We start from the raw sequence: 18,402 nt of genomic DNA on the forward strand, positions 1-18,402 counted from the left end.
AGCTGATGCTGCCTGCTTTGGAGGGCCCTTCCCAAGCTTCTGAAGTCACTGAAAAGAGCTGGTCAGTTCATGGAACCCTAATGAGCCAGGGAGAGTATTATCTGTCTCACAGTGTTTTCATGTGGTTGGTCCCTCTAACCACTCCACAGTGGGTTAGAGGTGGCTCTACTCACTTGTCTAAATAGTGGTTATCTGGAATTTCTGGAGCGTTTGGTGGGTCTGCTTTCCTTTCTTGAGTGTCTAAAGAAATTAGAAAACGATTTAAGTAATTTTTTGTAGAAAACTACTTTCACGGTTTTAGTAACCAGCTGGATATGAAATTCAGTTTAAAAGTACAAGTTAGTAACTGGCAATGTTTTACACTTGGTTCTGCAGCGTCTGAGACGAAGACGTTTGCTGAATACACAGAGGTGGTTTCCATGCAGGGTTTTCACGATGTGCATTCTACGTACCCTGGTTTTTGGCCTTCGTAGCTTCACTCTCTTTTTCCTAAAACACAAACACAGAAGGCTCAGGTCAGGTGGCTGCAGTGCCTATGAGAGTCTATCCAGGATTCAGTGTGATCCTCAAAGTGTGACCTCAGGGTCTGAGGCAGAATTTCCATCCGCAAACAACACACTCTTCTGAAAGTGTCACTCACACTTGACCTTACACCATCTCCTTCGTCCTGCTCCTCCATGGCCCCTCCCTCGAGGCTCCTGCCCTGTCTCCATGGAAACCAGTCTTTGTCAAGGCCACGTAACTCTCCTCTGGGTCACCTGCTCACCACTGGTGTCCCCTGTGGGACATTCCGTGGGCTCCTGGAGGCACGTGGCTCCCCACCCCGCTCCTCTAGGCTCTTCTTACTTGGGCTCCCAAGGTGCCCCCTACTCCTCTGGGACTCACTCCACCCTCCGTCTGTCTGTTCAGATCCTGAAGGTGCCCCTGTCCAGTTCCAGGCTGGACGCCCACCTCTGTGCTCATGACCTGGATGTCTATCCTGTCAGCTGGCCTCTCTGCTGCTCAGAACGTACTCGGGTCTCTGATGTCACGTGAATGTGACTTAACCAGACCAAACTCCTGCTCCCACCCCCCTGCCCTGTGCTACGCCCATGCCCGTGCCCTTGCAGCCTCTGGCGTGGAGCCCTGCACAGTCAGGAAACCTGGACACGTCACGCCTCCTTCCGCTCCCTGTGGCCTGGCCCCAGCCTATCAGCCAGCCTACAGGCTCTGCTTTCACACACCCGGATGCCTGCCCTTGTCACCACCTCAAGTACATGGGCCAGAGGGACCCATCATATCCTAGTAAGGGATTCACTTTCGCTCAAAAGCCCTGCTGGCTTCTGCATCAGCCTCCAGGAGCTCCTCCTGCCCCAGGCTTTCCTCTCGCACTGGCCAGTCTGCTCGACCTGAGCTGCTAGACCCGCCAGCCTGGACTGCTTACTGCCCTGGCCCAGGGGAAGGGTGTCTCACGAGGGCTTGCAGTTTCACAGGAGAACAGAGACGAGCCAGTCCCCTATAGCCTTAAGTGCACTGTATAGACACTGTCTATTGTGATAGTAGAAAATCACAGTTTACCTGACAGTAAGGAACTTCTTTCAAACTTCATTTCTGAACACAAAAACCAGATAAAAATACTATTTTAGGGCTAGGGACAGACTTAATAGATTGTCATTGAACTTGCAAATGGGGTTCACATGATTTACACACATATCTAGAGAACGTAAACTTATATAGATGGGTTCTAGGTAATGATGGGTTAGTACATTTTGCAGGGAAACAAATTATGCCAAAAGTGAAATTTTAGTTATAAATTTTACCTTAATCTATGCTTTGAACAGATTAGAAAACTGATTAGTAATTTACATCTTTTCCCTAAAACTCATGAGCAATCAGGTGATTTAAAAATATTCTGCCATTCTCAAAAGTTTTGGAGACGGCTGGTGGTGGTGGTGGTAGTTACACAATGAGGTGAATGTGCTTAAAGGCACAAAACTGTAACCTTAAAAATGGTTAAAATGGTAAATTTTATATATATTTTACAATAATAAAAACTAAAAAAAAACTGTCATTCTCCTGTGAGACGCCATTAGCAGTCATCTCAGGACAAGGATAGGGGCCCGTGCAGTGTGGTCCTGGGGCACCTCTGGAGCCCAAGAAGGGTGGGTGCATTGCAAGTGCTCAGCAAACACTGAAGCACACAGAGGAGCCAGTGAGGGTGCTCCGGGGGAGGTGGGGGATGGGCATCCTCGTGCCGTGACCACAGACACTGCGGGGACACAGCCTGTGACCTCAGCAAGCCCCCAAGGCACTGTGACAGGGGCCACGGTGGCTGGACCCCCGCTATTGGTAAGATGGAAGGGGCGGAGCTCAGCTACCTCCAGCTCCTGACCTCGTGTGAGCACTTAGCTCTCTGCGCGGTTTCCGCATCTGTATCAATATTGTGCTGGGAAGAAGCAGCAGCAGCCTGGCCTGCTCCAGGAGGCCTCAGGGGCCGCTGACTGTCCAGGAAGGTCCCTCGTGGGCACGGGCCTCCTCCCTGTTCCGGCCAGGCGGCTGTGTTTCTGCTCTTCTCATGGATTCTGACGCGCTAGCGTCACTGTCACCCTCTGTCACAAGCACGTCGACACGTATTCTGCCATGCTTCCTTTCCTTTTCACCATTCTTAGCCACTTATTATTCTTTTTTACAAAGCAGTGGTCAGAGCACTTCCCAGGAGACCCGCTGTGGACACAACTGGGGACTCCTTGGCTGTGTAGCCAGCTTAGATGCCCATGCCCTTGCCCTCTTACTGTCACCTGAAGGACGTAACCACGAAAGCCAGAGTGAAGACACGCGTGTATATGTGCTGCCGAAGGGAGCAAATGACAACACGCGTGTAAATCACAGAGGCAGGCCTTTGGGAAGGGACACAGTTCCACGGGACCAAATGCTGTCTGATCCCCTGTGCATGGGGACTAGGGCTTCCTGATGGAGGTGTCTGCCTGAAACCTTCTGTTTCCTGCACAAGGAAGGTAGACCTTCAAGTCAAGCTTATTTTCCTCCTTAGCCTCTGGAGGAGGCGATGACCTCTGGGTGGGGGACCTGTCCTCGCCCGTCCACTCCCCGCCCGCCCACAAGTTCCTGCAGGCCCAAGTGTCCTGTCTGCTCTAAACACAGCCAGGCCAGCAGTGCGTTTCATCCCGGACAGGAATGAAGAGCAGATGATTCAGCAGGGGATTCCTTTTATTTCCCCCTGAACTCACTGAAGAAACAACAAAGGATAAAGATGTCTGTTACAGAATCCCACGAAAAGCAGACCAAGCTCGCTGTTCATTTATCTAAGGAAATAACCGCTCACAGGATTTTGACCAAGAGCACAAGGGTGAGAGACAGAGACTCCTGCCAACCTGGACTTCAGCCTGCATCTCCTTTAGGGCCGCCAACTGCCCTTGCAAAGCTTTGATTTCTTCTTTCTTTCGTTTTTCCGCTTCTTCGGCAGCAGCTCTTTTCTGTGCCTGGTATGGAAAGATTTTCCCTTAGAAATGATTTTTAGGGTAGCCTTCGAAACTGAGTGATAAGCTATAGCATATATATTATGTCTCTCATACATTACAATTCTCACTAAGACATTCGAAATATATAACTAGGATTAAGAGAAAGATCCACCAGGTTCATCTAATAAATGTTTACTGTTTTTTTTTTTATTAAATATAAAATGCTTTACTTTATACTGAGCCTAGTTGGTGAACAAGTGGTGCTAAATGTCTACTATGGATAAACCTGAGGATGCCCTCATATGAGGCCACCATCATCCCTGCTTACAGACACAGCGGAGGAACAAGGACCAGTGTACCCCGTGTCCATGCAGCTCCTTGAAACATGCGTCAGTTTACTCTGGCACCAGATCACTTCTTAAACATGGGGTCAAATCATAACTTTGGGAAAGTTAGCTCACCCTCATCTCGGCATCTGTGGGTCTGCCATCTATTTTGGCAAACCCCTCAAAGATCGTTTTGTAGAGGACGTTCCTGCGGGTGGCGCTGTCGTCGGGCGGGAGGTACTCTAGGACTAGGGCCCGGTGCTGCGCGTACAGGTCCAGGATCAACCCCACGGCCGCCTCACGCACCTCTCGCACCCTGTGCTCCAGGGCCTGCACTGAAAACTGAGAAGAGGGCCGGGACGCGCTCGTGTGGCTCAGTTGTAAAACAGCCATGTTTAGTTCTTCTGGCGTAGAAGAAACATAGTGTTAAGCCGCTCAGTCATGTCCAACTCTTTGCGACCCCGTGGACTGTAGCCCACCAGGTTCCTCTGTGCATGGGATTCTCCAGGCAAGAATAGTGGCGTGAGTAGCCATTTCCTTCTCCACCAGATCTTCCCAACCCAGGGATCGGACCCAGGTGTTCCACACTGCAGACAGATTCTTTACCATCTGAGCCACCAAGAAAGCCCAAACATAGGGGCAATATAAACACTTGAAAAACAAAGAAGACATTGCCCACAGAATTCCAGCTACTAAGATGCAGAGTTTCCCTCACTTATTTTATACTGGAACTTGTGTATACAATTATTGTTTTGCTCTCTCCTACTTCAGACAATAAATGGCAGTTTTAGAGTTATATCCTCCCATAAACTAAGTATTACAAGGCGTGTCTGTTTCAGCTCTTTCTAAGAAACAGAACGCTAGGACCACTGCACAAGACCCCTTGGAAGTCTCCCCAGCTCCCTGCCGCTTCCACCTGCCCCCTCTCCCTCACAGGCATCAGTCCCTGAAGCTGGAGGACACGCAAGGCCCAGACATTCTCATTAGCTGCACAGCCTACGTGCCATGTGCGTGTGTGTGTGGCGGTACACACAGGCTTTTGTTTGGTATCATAAATAGGCTTCCCAGGTGGCTCAGTAAAGGATCTGTCTGCCAACACAGGAGACACAAGAGATGCAGGTTTGATCTCTGGGTTGGGAAGATCCTTTGGAGGAGGAAATGGTAACTCGCTCCTATATTCTTACCTGGAGAGTTCCCATGGACAGAGGAGCCTGGTGGGCTACAGTCCACAGGGTCGCAAAGAGTGGGACATGACTGAGCACACACATACATAAATGGCTCACTATGCTTAACATTCTGACACTTATTACTTATTCAATGTTCCTTTTTCAGGATCTGTACGTGACCTTGAAGTAGATGAAGGATCCGATCCATCCATCCTAAGTGCTTTAGGGTCACGTGAACCTATCACAACACACCAACGTTCCCACACATAATGGCCTTTCAGGCACTGGTCTCTCTTCCTCACTTCCTGTCCCCACCAGCCCAGCCAGGTTTTACCCTGGACCTTGTCATCCTCAATCCCTGTAAGAACCTTGAGACGTTCTGACTGCAAGGAACCTGCCACCCCCTACCTGGGATGGTGACCTCCCACCTCCCCAGCCCACTCATCTGTGCTTCCTCCCATCTGTCACCTCCCATGAGGTCCCCCCGCCCTGGGGGCGTCTGTCACTGAGTCACCCCGGCATTCCTGCCCACTCTTAAATCTGGGGTCCCCCTCCTGTTCTGTGTTCACCAGGCGAAGCAGAAGTGCAGCAGGCTCCAGTGCCCACATGTGTCAGAGGAAGCAGGGACGTTCTGAAATCACGCCTCCCCACCCCACCCGCCACTGACTTGCAGCTAGCACTCCCCAGACACCCACACGCTCCAGCCACCAGCTCGGGCCTGGCTGTGGCGGCCACCCCAGGGCGCTCACCCGCATCACACTGTCCACAGTGAAGCCCGCGCCCTCCGTGCCCAGGTCCCGCAGCAGTCGCGCCAGCAGTGCCATCTGGCTCATGGCCAGGTGAGTTGAGGAGTTGGCTTTCAGTGGCTGGACCAGGTAAGATGGGATGACCTGGAGAGACTTCACTTCCTTAAACAAGGCTATCTCCTAGAGAGACCAACAGCATCTGCTAAGTTTTACCGGAAAATGTGAGGTGTAACTTATTGCCAGCCGTAAAGTAAACACTGAGGAAAAAAATGGGAAATAAAAAATGACAGTGACAAACGACAGTAAAGTCATTCGTCTGTAAGCTCCTATTTCTATTTAAGATATGATAACAATTAAGAATAAAAGCCTGAATCATCAGAAATAAGAACCATGATCACTTGGAGATGAATTAAAGCTTTACAGAAAGTGTGATTAAAACCTTAGTTCTCTTCTCAGGATCTCACAACCTCAAGAAAAATATTTTCTAATTTCTAAAATGCTAAAAGAAATTAGTCTTGCTGTAAGAACCTCCATTTCAGTATTTTTAAACTATAGCCAAGCGTGTAACAGGCATATACTCAGATGAACTGATCCCTGATGGGTTGAGATGAAAGAGGGTAAGTGCCTCCACACGCTCTGTTGTCTCCACACAAGTCTTTCTATAATTAAGATATTCATCACTTAACTAGCCAAATGCAGAAAAAGAAAAAATGATAAAATATTAAAGGAAAAGACTGAAGAAATGATAAAATGTTGATGAAACATGAGCTGTAATAGACAGAAGTCTGTTTTTAGCAGGTATGTGGCCACAGACCCAAACACCTTCTCATTCTGGCAGCACTGTTAGCTCTGGCTCTGGGCCCACGAGTGGTTGGTCTCCCTTCCCACCAATGGGAAGGAGGAGGAGGGAGGGGAGCCCCCGAGAGCAGCAGGAACATTGACCTTCCTAGGACACACAGATGCCGCGCACGTGGGGACGCACATGGCAACCTGGCATAGGCCGTCGGAGGCTGGTGCAGGATGGGAACGCCCGCAAGCGGAGGACACTCAGCACCACTGCCGTCCCAGAGGTGAACGTGGCTTTAAAATAATTAGGGGCATGTTCAATGCATCCTTTGAAAGAGTTCCCCCAAATAATACCACTCACTCATTTTCCCTGAATGTTTTAGTTCGTTAAATAAAACAAGATCGGTGGTTCTTCCTGGTGGAGGAATTATGGAAGATTTGGCTTCCTTCCCTAGAAAACCGGCCTGCTCATGGCACTGGGTTCACGTTCGGAGGAGCTCACAGATAGCTGCACCTTAACCTGAGGCCCCCTGGCCCAGATGGATTCCTGACAAGAGAGGAAAGCACAGTCCTGTGCTGCTTGGCTCAGCGTGGGCCTCAGACTCCCAGCGGCTCACTTCTGCCTCGGCTCCCCCAGCGCCCAGGCCAGAGGAGGCATGTTGGTGGAAATAAAACACTTCATCAAGACTGTGACATGATTATTATTTTTTTTAACTCCACTTTTCTATCCTGGTCTGGCTCTCTATATATTTTTATTTATTAAAAAAATTAAAAGCCTATGTTAAATAAGAGAAACAAAGAAAAACTGTATACTGTAGCCATGTTTAAGGCAGCATTTCGCTGGGTCAGAGGAGAAGGAAGTTATGATGGTGAATCACACGGCATAACCTATGGTCGGCTTGAGCAGACGGGACCTTGTAAGGTATTATACTAAGAAAGTCAAGTATCTCCGGTTATGTGTTTATTATTGACGACTTCACACATCCCGGGGAAATCTGTACCTGAATAAAATTAGAAGCCATAACACGGAGGCGAGCAGAAGAGTCTCCAGTTCTCGTGAGCAAGACAGGAATCGTCCTTTCCACACAGTGAGCCGTCTCAAGCCTGCCCAGTTTGTGTTTAGGAATATACTGTGTAATTATCATTTTCAACAGTTTCAAAGATGCCTGAAAGACCTAAGAAAAAAGTGATAAACATGGATGAGTCACTCTTAACTCAATTCCACTGAAAGGAAATATGAAATTTACTCTCAGTAATCAACAGGAACATTATGCTGAAAACTACACGCTGTCTGAAGGACAGAAAACGGCCAACTGCCAACTGCCAACTGTGAGCACAGTTGCCTGCACACAGAGGGCACGGGCTCAACTCCGTGTGATACGAGGTCTCCGACACCTCCCCGTGAGACCGAGGGGATGACATTTCTGCTGAACTGCATAGGGTCTTGTGTGAATGCAGACAATGGTGTAACTGGGGATGTTCATTCTTATGGCCCTGTCAGAGTTAGGAAAATTCACCGGTAACTCCAAGCTCCTCAGGTGTCAGGAAGATCAAACATGTGAACATAGCGTGAACAGTATGGTGGACAGGCCTCTGCGTACACAAGGCCAGAGGGCACGGCCCATGGGAACAGAGCGACTGGGTTTCTTACTCAAGGTCTTCATCCCAAGTGACCTCGTGCTTGGTGATGACAGTGAGGGGACCAGGCTGCTTCCCGGGCTACCCTGACCTCCAGGGGACGGCCCGGCAGCTCTCGGCAGACATGGGGGCCCCCGCGGGGTGGCGGAACTCACTGGGGTCACGATGTCGCGGATGGCTCTCCTGACGAGGAAGATGGCAGCCCTCAGCGTGCTCTTCAGGTCCTCTTTTGGGGTCCCCAGGGGCGTGTCTGTCAGCTGCTTATGCAGGGTGAGGAGCGCATCCTCCCGGTGCGACCACGTCCTGGAGTAGGCTCCGGCCACCTGGGAGGGCAGGGGTAGCCTTCAGGTGGGCGGTCAGTCCTGTCCCCACCCCAGCACCCCTGGCTTTGGTCTGTTTCAACAAGACACAGCTTTTCTAAACACAGGACCTCCACCCTCCGGGTACATGGGTTTGGAGAAAGACTGCTCCTAGCGTGGAAAGTTTTAAGTCTGTGTCCATTAAAACATGGACAGCATTAAAAGCTCCAGCAGGAGAACTTTTCTAGGCCAATGATGCATTGGTATTTTCTGTACTCTGCTGTCCTTGACCCTGGAGCCAGCAGGGCTCTGCGCAGGAGCTGGGGCCGGGCCCCAGACCTGTGAGCACCACAAGGAAAGGCCCTGACTGGGATGTCCATGGTGGTCCAGTGGTTAAGAGTCTACCTGCCAGTGCAGAGGATGCAGGTTCAATCCCTGGCTGGGGAGCTAGGATCCTCCACAGTGTAGTGTGTGAGCAAATAATTAAAACAGAAAAATATATAGAAACAAAGGCCAGGCTCAAAGGGATGCCATCAGGAGACCTGAAATCCTAGCTGATGCTCGTGCTGTCCCATGTGATGACTGATCATTAGGACTTTCCCACTGGACGGTGAGGACACAGGTGGGACCGGCAGAGGGCCGGGAGCCCTGCGGAGCCGCCCGCCCCGCCCGCCGTCGGCCTCCTTCCTTACCAGGGCCTCTCCCAGCACGTCCACAGCAGAGCTGGCTTCCCGCAAGGCTTTCTCTGTCAGGGGTTCTGGCTCGCCTGTGGTGTCTGCCCTGCAAGCCTCATCGCCAAGCGCGTCCCTCCTTTCTGCCTCGGAGACTGCCACCCCAAGCTGCTTGCGGGTCACGGGGAGAGGCCGTTCATCGTAGGGCAGGGACTCGGGCTGTGGGAGGACAGGGCAGCTGCAGGGCCCGGCGTGGGGTCCCTCCTCGCATGCTGATCCCCACCTACACCCACAGGCTGACTGCTTGGGACGTGTCCGGTCTGAACGATGGTATTTTGCTGAAGTATCAGTTTCATCAGGTTAGAATAATTAATGAATAGGGTGTAACTGAAAAAAATCAGACAGGAGTTTCTACTCCCTTCTAAGCTTGTTACAGACTTAATCAAGAAGCTATCTAGATTCTGCTGCAATTACTGCTTAACCACTAGAGATTTCAACTGCCAGCAGACCACTAGAGTAAAAGTTATTATATTCTTCCTCTGGAAAGATCTCTGGTATTTTCTCAGTTTGTTAGTTTACTTCTAATTATCAAGCCTCCTCTGAACGCATCCATTGTCCAGCAGCCCTGCACTAACACAGGTGGCAGAAGCCGTGGGTCCTTCTGTCACTTCTGTTTAGAGCCTGCAAACCTATAGCCCTCAGAAGGCCTCCTGGGGCCTGTCCTTGGTGACCCACATGAGCAATGAGGTTGGCAGGTGATGAGGCTGGTCTAACCAGGGTAAACCTGGGGCCTGGGGATGGGCTCAGAGTGGGACAGGTGCCACCCACCCTCCCCCACCTCCCCGATGGCATAATGTACAGACCGGAAGCTGAGGCCCCCGGGACAGGTCCAGGCCACTGAGAGGGCATCTGGAACCAAGAAAATGGACCCGCAAGATAGGAATCAAACCAACCCTGAAACCCATGTGGACTCTTAAGACTCCCAGTTATAAACGCCAGTAACCCACTGGAAACAGGCATTCTGCCATCTGCCACACAGGCAGCTCGAACAGGGACGGCCTCGTACATGACTTGTCCTGAGGCTCTGCTGAGGTCCAGTCAGGGTGGGAACCTCACTCATTCCCAGAAACACCCTCTCCCACACATCAGGTCTTTGCAAAGAGAGTAGCAGAGGCTCAGAGGAGGCAGAGTCTCAGTCACTGGTGGTATTCCTGGATGCAGGGCGGGAAAGGCCCCCCCCCCCGCCACTTTTGTTCCCCAATACACTCGTTTCCTAGGAAAGCCCCCACAGGACACAGGGCCTCCATGCCTGCCCACGGCGGGAACCTGAGTTACCTACGTGGGTCTTGGGAGGGGGCTCAGTAGCGGGAGGTGGCCAGTCCACTGTAAGACGCTGAGGAGACACGTCCAGGCGGTGTGATGAAGGCTTCTCCTGAAGGAAAGGGTCCGCACGCCGGTTTTCTGTCACCCTCTCCTCTGGCTGTGGCAGGGAGCGCATGGGTGGCTGGTGGTGGGGGCTGCTGGGACAGGCCAGGGGCTGCAGGGGCAGGTCGAGAGGCCTTCTCATCTGGGGGAAAATGGGCCATTCAGCTCCCAGGGTCCCCGCCACACAGAGCCCGCCTTGTTCTCCAGGGGAGCACTGGCTTGGGAAGACACAAGGTGGAAGCTGCACTAACAAGGCCCACGTCATGGCCCCCAACTGCCTGAAGTTACCGTGTGGACCACTCAAGTGACAGCACCAGAAGAGGGTGGCTGCCCACACAGTGGGCGCTGCAGCACGGAGGCTGCAGGTGGGCAGGGGGCACCTGGGCTGGACCCACAAGGCCGGTGCTGGTCCCTATGTGTCTGCAGAGCAGACTACTTCATGTCACTCTAACCAGTGCAGTGGACTCAGCTGTGGTCAAGTGCTGGGCTGGTGGAAAGTGCTTTGGGCAAACGACCACCTCTCAGGTTCCTTGTTCTCACAGCCGTGGAAACAATGGGGAAACTGAGGCCAAGAGAGGCTGAGGAATGAGTCTGAGACCACAGAGCGGGGCGGGTGGAGTGGGGCCAGGGGCCAGCAGGGACAGCCAGAGCCTGCACTCCCCGTGCTGTCCCCTGGGCGCCGGGCCTGTCTCCTGGCCTGGAACACGGGTCTGGACACAGGACCCTCCCCTACTGGCCCAAGCTGTCGGGGGCCCCTCTTCTTGTGCTCCCCAGGACCACACGGGCGGGGCTGCCACCAGGAGACACAGCCAGCTGCGGGGAGGCTTCTCTGCTGACCTGCCCCATGTGCACCGCTGCAGTCCTCTGTCAAGGCTGAGCCCGACGCCTACCACGTGGATCCCGAGAACAGCGCTCCCAGCCCCTGACCCTGGGCCCCGCTGCAGGCCCTGCCTACCGGCTCAGCGTCCACCAGTTCGTGCAGCTGCAGCTGCTCGTACACGCGGCTGCGGAAGCGCTCCATCTGCTGCTTCTTCTCCTTGGCCAGGTCGTAGTCTTCCTTCTCCACAGCACAGCGCTTCTCCACCTCGTACCTGCCCAGGCGCTCCCCCACCTGGAGCATACAGCATCAGCTCTCGTTTCACAGACTTGTGCCCAGCGCAGAGACCGTTTCAAAGTTAATGCTTCAAGGACGGTGTGGGTGACCACCCTTACGTCCGGGAGACAGGGGAAGGACACAGGGAATGGAGGGAACTGGCCATGGTCACCTGCAAAGCTCGGGGCACCTGCAAACTCGCAGCCGTTTAAGCATCTCAGCTTCCTGCTGCCTCAGATGGCACGCGGTCCTGAGGAGGGCTCTGCAGGACTATGTGCTCGTGGTCTCTCTCATCTGCTTACACCCCTGAATCCACGCTAACCCCGTGGCCTTCGGAGGCCTGGCCCCTTCTCTGGGCAGGCGCCAGGGTAATCAGACACAAAGCCTATCGTGGGTGACAGAGGAGCTCTGTTCCCCAGAGGCAGTACCTTCTGCAAGTCAGCGATGGCTTGTTTCAGCTTCTTGGCGTAGTCGTAGCGCTCCTTCTGCACGGCCTCGCGCTTCCGTTCGTCTAACCGGCGGATGATCTGTGCCACTTCTGGGTCCTGGTACATGTCAAAGGCTAAGTCGTCTAGTGGAGAGATATAATCAGACTTCCTACAGGAAAGAATAGAGTATTTTAGAGCCAGTTTTAATCTATGTGATTCTGCGGGGGAGGTGCTCCCCCCACACTCAGGGCTAAAGATGGACAGCTCCTGCCCCTATGGCATTTCCTGAGGACAAACCTCATTCACTCACTCACTCTCTCATCTATCACTCGCTCATTCAGTCTCATTCACTCACTCGTTCACGTTCACTCATGCACTTACTCACTCACTCACTCGTCCATCCATCACCCGCTCATTCATTCTCATTCACTCACTCGTTCACGTTACTCATGCACTCATTCACTCATCCATCACCCGCTCATTTATTCTCATTCACTCACTTACTCATTTACTCAACTCTTTCCCCACACATTCACTCTCTCACTCATGCACTCATTAATATTCACTCATTTCATTCACTCACTCACTCATTCAACAGGTATCTCAAATGCAGACTGTGCCCAGCTCTGCTCTGGGTGCTGGGACAGGACAGTGCACGAGAATCAGCTCATGAATCATTTGGAGCCTTGGGAAACCAACATCAGAGCCGGCCATGACTAGGCCCTGGCCCTGCAGAGGCTGATTTGGGGGGACCCAGGCTGAGTCCATGCTTCCATTTCATGCCACAGTAACAGTGACAAGCATTAATGATGCTACCACTGGGCTTGTACTTCAAAGTGTCTAACTGTACAACACCATCCGGTTCTGCAGAACAGAAAGATCCTTCCTGGAATAAATGACCTAAATGTGATCTGAATGACCTGTTTCTCATGAACTCTTACCTCCATTCCTTCCTCCTAGTTCTATGATAGGACAGCAGATCCTGGGCCTGATGTCCAGAACCATGACACCGATCTAACTCCTCAACAGAAGAGTTAGGGACATGGTTCAGAACCTCCCCATCTGTGGCATCAGATGCAGAAAGACACTGCCTGTTAACTTTGACTTGGGGGTCCTTGTGCACTGGGAAACTTATTAAAGATGTTATCTGTCATAAGTTTAGTTGATTAATGATAAATTCAAGCAGGACAGAGGACCATGTCCTACCTGTCCTACATCATCCTACTTCCACATGCCTTGACTCAGGTAGTGGTGGGCACAGCAGCAGGCATGGTGGCCGTGGCACCTCTGTTAACCTCAGTGAGGACTGACCAGCAGCATGTCTCCATGTCCCCAAGGTCATGGTGATTATTTTTACCTAAATACACACCATATTCTCAAATCTAACTTGCTCTGCCCTGAAGTTCCAGAGATGAAACCAACACTTCATTCCACTATAGAACCCTACAAAGGACGAGATGATGTTGGAACACCCAGCGTCAGCAGAGCCCACCACCCACTATGCCCCAGCGGTGCTGGTGGACTCAGCCTCAGGTGCAGCCCGTGACCTGTCAAGACCTCACTTCACCTTCAGGAAAACCCTGGGTGGGGGTGTAGCAGGACAGGAAGCCGCAGTCTGCTGTCCCCCATGGCTAACTTGAAGAAGAACTGATTTAAACAGAAGCCACCATTCCCCAGAGGGCTTTTATCAGAGATACTAAGCCATCAGTGGGCTTGGTCATCTCTGTTCACGAGGGCAGAGCCGCAGGTGGGGCCACCGCGACGCTGAAGGGAGCGGAGATGGTACTGCTGTCGGGGCCCGCCGCCCCCCGGTGCTCCTTGTGCCCACCTGACAAGGGGAGGCGTCCAGCAGACTGGGAACCGAGGCGTGGCCTGTGTGGGTGGGATGGGTCGCTCTGTACTGTGCCTTCTTACACACTGAGCTGTAAGTGTGGCCTCCACTCCAAGGTCCCACATGCACCACCACCTGAGGCGATCCCTGGCCCGCCTCTCACTTGGGCTGCGGGGCCCAGGAGGCCTAGGCCTGCAGGGGCTGGGTTCACGGTCTGCCGGGAGCATGACTGGTATCGCCATGGCTCCGAGCGACAGGGCAGAGAATCGTTCCCACATTTGGTGCATAAAGAAGAGCCGGCTGCTCTGACCATCTGCACATGAGCATGGAACCACCCACACCAAGGTCATGGGCAGATAGCATCTACTAACATCTAGGCACTTTATCTTTTCTAAGCATCTTATCCTTTCACTCTGGGGGAGCTGCTGTCAGAGATGGGGTCCTGGGTGTCATCTTGAATTCCTTTCTCTTTAGGCCAGGTGGTGTTAGGCAGGGTGCTGAGGACTCGGTCCCAGAGATGTGCCGGGACGTAGGGAGGAAAGAGCTGTACCCTCAGCTCTGCCCTCCTGACCTGCTAAAGAGGCAGCGGGATGGCTAAGTCTGCACAACTGTGTGCATGCAGAGTGTGGAGAGGCGCTCAGGAGAACCTAATGAGATGGGCAGGTCTCACTCCCTTAAGGACTGAAGCTGAGTAGAGGGAAGGTGAAGCTCAGTAACTGACCATCTTGGCCAATTATTCCGTCTATGAATTTACCTGTGCCACTAAAACATCAAAGGATGGCTGATGGCTCTTTTGTTTGGTGATACTGAACCACACAGGAAATGAAGTCCTCTCTGAAGGGTGCCAAATGAAGATGTGCTAAACAGAAGGGTGACCTTAATCTGCAGTGTATTTACAACAATCCCATCAGTGGCTTATTCAGCTCCAGACTGCACTTTGGGGCCCCTGAGTCCAGGGTCCTTTAGAGCTGGCTTCAAGGGAGGAAGTCACAGAAGTTTACAGCCTGGGGCGGGCGGGGCTCTTACCCAGAGCAAGTTCCTTCAAGAGCTGGGTCCTCTGCATTGTGCCCCAGGTAGTGATCAATCAGCTTCTCTCTTGAGGTCTGTGGGGAAGTTCTGCTTAGTATCTCAGAGGAAAAAGGAACAACATAAAACAGATGACATGATATGAAGGGGCTTCGGTGATCCCGTTTGCTGGAGGGACAACTAAACTTCTCGAGTAAAGGAAAGTTAAAAACAACAGCTGCTGAAAAATCACCTGCGAGCTGGTCACCAGACACTTCTGTGAAAATTTATAGGATGACACTTTTGTGACAAAAATGAATGACCCTTCCTTGTTAGAAATAAATGTCTCTCTTTAGGAATGAAACTTCCCAAACTTACAATATTGTTTTCATCGCCAAAGTCTGCAGGGTCTCCAATGATATTTACTGCAACCAAAGCAACCTAAGAGAGAATTCACCAACGGAAATTAAGTGTAAATGTTACACAGGACTTAACCCCTTTATAACACTCTGATTCATCAATATTCATGCATCAAATGGGATGATGCACATGTAAATGTACTAACTGCAAAATCTCATGCTAACATAGAATTACTAATGATTTTCAAATTATATAATATTCTAATGTTAAACCAAGTAACTATTTTAATGTTTGAAGGGTGTTAAAACATTAACAAAGTTTTAATGCAGCCTTATATTGAAACATCCACCTGAGTTAAGAATGGGATCATATCTTCATATCTACCTGATGGTGGTAAGTTAGACAATGAATGAAAACCGACATTAACATAGCTCAGTTTGTCCGAGGCTGTGATTCTCCTGTGACATGCCCCAGCAAAGACTCACTGAGGCTGAGCTAAAACCCAAGGAACTCCTGGTGAACAAAGAGATGAAGTGGAGGAAAGAGATGGTTCAGGACTCTGCTGTCATGTATGGACAAGGCACCTGACTCTGTCTCAGACCCCCCTCCAGCTCATCTGCTCAGCATAAACTCTGACTGGCTGGAATACTTGCATGCCTCTGGAAGAGGCAAGGAGTGTTATAAATATCTGCTTCAATTAACAAGACTGCTCTGACACCTCTGATTTCCACTGTGTTAATTATGCCAAAGCAACAGAAAGGGAACCAGAGAGATTCTGAACTGCATACCACATGAAACCACCTTCCCAATTTCCATCAGGGGATTTACCTTACAAAAGTCTACCTAGAACAGTGTCGTCCAATAGAAATATGATGCCACATAGATAATTTTAAGTTTTCTAGTTGGCAGGGTAAAAAAAAGTTTAAAAGAAACAGATAAAATCAATTGTAACAATATATTTAAACTTAATACATCCAAAATGTCTCATCTTGTTACAGAGTCTGGGTGACACACACAGCCCATGCCCCTGGACCAGTCACGCCCCCAGTGTACACGGCCACACGTGACTGGTGGCTCTGAATTGGAGGAACAGCTCCAGAGAGCCTAGCACTGTCCCACAGACACCACCTTGAAGGAAGAGTCCAGGTGCTTTTATGAAGGGTGACACCACTGAGGGGCAGGCCCATGCGTCTCACCTGGTTATACACATTGTACTTGTTGACGTGGTTTTGGTGAAAGATGAGCTTCAGAAACTGCCCCACTGCATCCACATACACCGACTTCAGTTCCCGGGCTTTGCAGCCTGTCTTCTCATTGTCACAGAGAGACACATAGCTGAAAGAAAGAACACAACTGTGGAACCACGTCAGTGTAGAAATGTGCTGCCCTTGGCTCCCATTGAACTCCACAGGTTTCAAGGAAAGTTAGGCTTGGAATGAAAAAACAAAACAAAACAAAAAACCTTGGGCAAAGTCCAGAAGTCAAATGCTAAACAGCGTTCGCCAGACAAGTTCTGCATCTGAAAAGCAGCCTGAACACCATCGATCAGTGGGAACGCTGCTCAGTGAAGACGCTCGGCACGCGGCAGGTGTGCAGAAGTGTGTGAGCAAGCGCCACGGCAAGGGGCGATGCTGCAGTGTTTACCCACTTTGAGCCAGAATTGTTCAGGCTAGACATCCCCACCATACATGCTAAATTCCACCCTTACCCAAGCCTCCGGAACCGCTCTGCTTGATATGGGGTGAAGTACTCGGGCAGGCTCTCACTGATGTAGAACTCAACTTTGCTGGGGATCATGTACTGATGCGCGAGCAGCTGCAGCTTCCTTATTCGACATCGCTCCACCATCTGAAGAACAATTTCTTGTGGGAACTGGCAAAACCTGAAAGCAAGCACAGTCCTGTTTTTCCTGCAGGATCACCATGGAGGGTTTCAGGCAGTACCCGCCCACGTGTCCAGGTAATGGGGCAGCTCTGTGGGTTCTGATGCTGTAAGGGTCCCGGTCCTGGCCCTTTCAAAGCCTTCTAGTCACAGCTGGAACTCAGAGTGGGGTCTGCTGGGCCCCCAGAGTGAATCAAACTTGGGAGCGGCTAGTTTGTGGTTTGAAATGAAACCCAAAGTTTATCATGAGATAAACACAAGAGATAAACAAGAGGCTGTCCAAGTGAGCCAGAGGATTTCCCGCTGGAACCACACACTTGAGGAAACCCCTCGCTTTACAGAATCCTGAGTGGAGTGAGCAACGAGCAATACGTCGTGAGTGCCTCTCATGCTCACTCAGCAGCCTGGAGGAGAAGCCTATGGCTGTCCCCATTGGAGCATCAGTTTTGCTCAGAAGGTACACAGCCATCAGAAACCTCATGCTATCTTCCAGCAAACAAAAGCTCAGGACCTGATGGCTTCACAGCTGAATTCTACCAAAAATTCAGAGAAGAGCTAACACCTATCTTACTCAAACTCTTCCAGAAAATTGCAGAAGAAGGTAAACTTCCAAACTTACTCTATGAGACCACCATCACCCTAATTCCAAAACCAGACAAAGATGCCACAAAAAAAGAAAACTACAGGCCAATATCACTGATGAACATAGATGCAAAAATCCTTCTTAACAAAATTCTAGCAAACAGAATCCAACAACATATTAAAAAAATCATACACCATGACCAAGTGGGCTTTATCCCAGGAATGCAAAGATTCTTTAATATCCGCAAATCAATCAATATAATACACCACATTAACAAATTGAAAGATAAAAACCATATGATTATCTCAATAGATGCAGAGAAAGCCTTTGACAAAATTCAACACTCATTTATGATTAAAACTCTCCAAAAAGCAGGAATAGAAGGAACATACCTCAAACATAATAAAGCTATATATGACAAACCCACAGCAAGCATCACCCTCAATGGTGAAAAATTGAAAGCATTTCCCCTGAAATCAGGAACAAGACAAGGGTGCCCACTCTCACCACTACTATTCAACATAGTGTTGGAAGTTTTGGCCACAGCAATCAGAGCAGAAAAAGAAGTAAAAGGAATCCAGATAGGAAAAGAAGAAGTAAAACTCTCACTGTTTGCAGATGACATGATCCTCTATATAGAAAACCCTAAAGACTCTACCAGAAAATTACTAGAACTAATCAATGAATATAGTAAAGTTGCAGGATATAA

The 18,402-nt window shown here is 50.6% G+C and overlaps 1 protein-coding gene across 4 annotated transcripts in view; it reads right to left on the minus strand.

The window, feature by feature from the left end:
- The window catches only part of CEP104 (centrosomal protein 104), a 42,685-nt gene that overhangs the window by 8,166 nt on the left and 16,117 nt on the right, over window positions 1-18,402 (minus strand). For 3 of the 4 annotated variants that reach the window (XM_043484792.1, XM_043484793.1, XM_043484795.1), the window contains exons 3-17: window positions 16,938-17,111; window positions 16,426-16,564; window positions 15,248-15,310; window positions 14,891-14,967; window positions 12,034-12,202; window positions 11,468-11,623; window positions 10,427-10,654; window positions 9,109-9,306; window positions 8,273-8,440; window positions 7,481-7,654; window positions 5,697-5,873; window positions 3,917-4,123; window positions 3,369-3,476; window positions 453-489; window positions 174-240 (exon numbers count right to left, since the gene is read on the minus strand). In XM_043484792.1, the coding sequence (XP_043340727.1) occupies window positions 174-240; window positions 453-489; window positions 3,369-3,476; window positions 3,917-4,123; window positions 5,697-5,873; window positions 7,481-7,654; window positions 8,273-8,440; window positions 9,109-9,306; window positions 10,427-10,654; window positions 11,468-11,623; window positions 12,034-12,202; window positions 14,891-14,967; window positions 15,248-15,310; window positions 16,426-16,564; window positions 16,938-17,111 (2,142 nt within the window). The remainder of the gene's footprint in view (window positions 1-173; window positions 241-452; window positions 490-3,368; window positions 3,477-3,916; window positions 4,124-5,696; window positions 5,874-7,480; window positions 7,655-8,272; window positions 8,441-9,108; window positions 9,307-10,426; window positions 10,655-11,467; window positions 11,624-12,033; window positions 12,203-14,890; window positions 14,968-15,247; window positions 15,311-16,425; window positions 16,565-16,937; window positions 17,112-18,402) is intronic. The other variant, XM_043484794.1, reaches the window with a different exon arrangement.

Source organism: Cervus canadensis, chromosome 13 (genome assembly GCF_019320065.1).
Source record: "Cervus canadensis isolate Bull #8, Minnesota chromosome 13, ASM1932006v1, whole genome shotgun sequence".
NCBI classification, from domain to species: Eukaryota; Metazoa; Chordata; class Mammalia; order Artiodactyla; family Cervidae; genus Cervus; species Cervus canadensis.